Source organism: Wasmannia auropunctata, unplaced genomic scaffold (assembly GCF_000956235.1).
Source record: "Wasmannia auropunctata unplaced genomic scaffold, wasmannia.A_1.0 LD336059.1, whole genome shotgun sequence".
NCBI classification, from domain to species: Eukaryota; Metazoa; Arthropoda; class Insecta; order Hymenoptera; family Formicidae; genus Wasmannia; species Wasmannia auropunctata.
Window position 1 is genome coordinate 2,077 of NW_012026831.1, and position 2,972 is coordinate 5,048.

A 2,972-nucleotide genomic window follows, 5' to 3' on the forward strand; every position below is an offset into this window, starting at 1 on the left:
GGATTTGAATTCAAATACGACCATCAATAATAAAATCAATAATAAAACAAAAAAACATCTGAATTTATTCGATCGCCATCTCTCGGAAAGGTAATGGCAAATTACCGAGAGTTGCACCTATGTGCATACCAAATAAAATCAATTGATCACCCTATCAACCCGCACCAGCTTGATAAAAAAAATGGCTAAAATCCTTTAATCTAGATAGGGTTAAGAGAGGTTTACGTCCAAAAAGAGTAATTTGATGATGATGATAAAATTGCAGGTTAGTGATTTAATACTGTAAGTATTATATTGATTAGTGCTTAAGTATTTAATTTAAGTATAAGTTATTGATAGAGACCTTTTAATACTTAAATAAGTAATTAAATTGATAGCAGTGCTTTTAATACTTAAAATAATTAATCACTATAAACCAATTTAATACTTATTACAGCATTAAATTTCTCTACGATAGAGTGACTTCTCAAATAATATTTAATTATGAAAAATAAATCTTCTCTTTACGCGTATGTACATATGTGGTTGCGTAAAATGAAAACAAATTTTATAATAATAAATAAAAATAGCAGTTGTTTTACCTTAGCGATTTGAGTGAAACCGCTAGCAGGTTCAGCATGACCAAGATTGGATTTTACAGAACCGATCATTAATGGAGTTTCTCTATTCTTACACAATATATTAGAAATTGCATTAACTTCTGGGGGATCGCCAGCTTTGGTAGCGGTACCATGTGCTTCAACGTAATCCAAGCAAGATGTCGGTATTCCACATTCATTGTACAATTCTGTTAGTAAAGTACTTTGCATAAACGACGATGGGTATGTTATTCCTTCTTCTTTGTAACCGTCACTGTTTAATTTAATGTGTGTACATATGGCATAAATTCTTTTCGCATTCTTCACTTTTTGAAGATATATCACTGACGCTGTTTCGCTACGCGAATAACCACTTGCACCGATATCAAAAGGTCTGCAATGACCGCTGGGTGACAAAACACCTAAAAGATACAAAATATATGTAAAATATATGTGGAAATAATTAATTTTGGTTGTGTTTATACGTGGGTATGTCCCAAAAGTAATGAGATCAATTATGAAAAAAAACCGTTTTATTAAAAATACTCTTAATATTATTCAAAGAATCCTTGAGCGTCAATACAGTGGTTCCAGTGTTGCTGCCACTCTTCGTAGCAGCGCAGGAAGTCTTGACTCGGACATATTTTCCAGAGCACTCGTCGCGACTGTTGGACCTTTCTAATTGTCTCAAAATAGTGGCGGATACCAATTTTGAGACTATTAAAAAGTCCGGCAATCGCGACGAATGTTCTGGAAGGCATGTCCGATCAAGACTTCCTGTGCTACGAAGAGTGGCAACAACGCTGGAACCGTTATATTGATGCTCAAGAATCCTACTTTGAAAAATATTAAGTGTATTTTTAATAAAACGGTTTTTTCAGAATTAGTCTCGAAACACAATAGATGTAGTAAGCCTTAAGTCGTAAGAAATTGACCAATCATAATCCATTATTCTCTTCAAATTCAACTGCAATTGGTCCATTTCTTATGGTTTAAGGTTTACAACACCTATTGTGTTTCGGGACTTATAATAGACTCATTACTTTTTTGGGACATACCGTGTACACAGAAAAATTAAAGAATTAGTTTTGTTTCAAGATTCATATCAAGGTGTGTTATTCAATCTTAACAAAAATCTTATTACAGACGTTTATAAAATTTATTGAATCAGTTAAATTTTATTTCACTAAATTTTCGTGGATAAGAGAAGTGTGTTTTTATAATTTTATTAAGAAACTTATTAATTTTTGAAAAAATACCAAGCCGGAAAAAATGTAGAGTTCCAACGGGAAGAAAACATAAGTTTACAGTTCCAATTATTGCGTCTTCGCATATGCCGGACATGATAAGATCATAACCAACGGCCATGGCAGAAAGGCTAGAACTGCATGCTGTATCAATGGTATATGATGGACCTTTCAGATTGAAATTGTATGAAATCATATTTGCTAATGTAGTTTTGCTACTTCCAATAATAGAGTGACCTCCTATCTAAATTACAAAATCTTATAGCGTATTACAATTTCTTGTTTTCAAGTAATAAATACAATAATTTCCTATTATATTATATTAATTAATCTTTTTTTTTTACCTGAGCAGTCTCATATAAAAACTTTTTTTGTGATTCAGTATAAGCTGCCCCTATGACCACAGCAGTATCTTTTCCTTGCAATTGTTTCGGATTGATTCCCGCATCGATAATTGCTTCATAAGAATGTTCCAATAACATTCTCGCTTCAGGAATGAGTGTATGTGCTTGTTCGAAAGATAATCCGAAGAAATCCGCATCAAATTTTTCCACATTGTTAATTTTGCCTATTCTACTTGGAATTTCCGGATGATCTAATAAAAAATGAACAAAAGATATTACATTTCTATAAATATAGATATATTCACAAAAAATATGATATCCCTGTTGAAAAATCCATGTGGATTTCCATGGAAATCCATATGGATTGTCATGGTAAATTCGAAATTCATATGGAAATCCATGTGGATAACCATATTATGTTTAAAATCCATTATATGAGAAATCCATGCAGATAACCATGTCATTAAAATCCATACAGAAATCCATATGGATAATTGCATGTACGTCATATTAAAGTTTATATAAAATATGAAAATCTATAATATATAAAAAATGTAAAAAATTCATACATGGATTATGCATGATTATACACTGGTCCAAAAAATTAAAGGATCACCTGTTCTAGGCTCTCTAAAAATAGGCAAACTTCAAGATAGAGCAACTTCGTCAAAAATAATAATATCAAGATGTTCAAAAAAGCATTTTACAGCTTGAAATCTCTACTTTCCAAATCGATACTTTAAAAACGATCCTACTGATCTTTCATGGAATTACACGGATAGAAAAGGAGACCCGACGAATCT

General features: G+C 31.8%; 1 protein-coding gene across 1 annotated transcript; it reads right to left on the reverse strand.

Annotated features, from left to right (window-relative positions):
- Positions 1–503: 503 nt before the first annotated feature.
- LOC105450649 (fatty acid synthase-like) lies at positions 504–2,446 on the reverse strand. The gene is made up of 3 exons (XM_011690579.1): positions 2,170–2,446; positions 1,838–2,069; positions 504–1,000 (listed from the first exon to the last, which is right to left on the reverse strand). Exons 1-3 carry the CDS (start codon positions 2,305–2,307, stop codon positions 504–506), a joined length of 867 nt encoding a protein of 288 aa, XP_011688881.1. The 5' UTR covers positions 2,308–2,446.
- Positions 2,447–2,972: the final 526 nt, after the last annotated feature.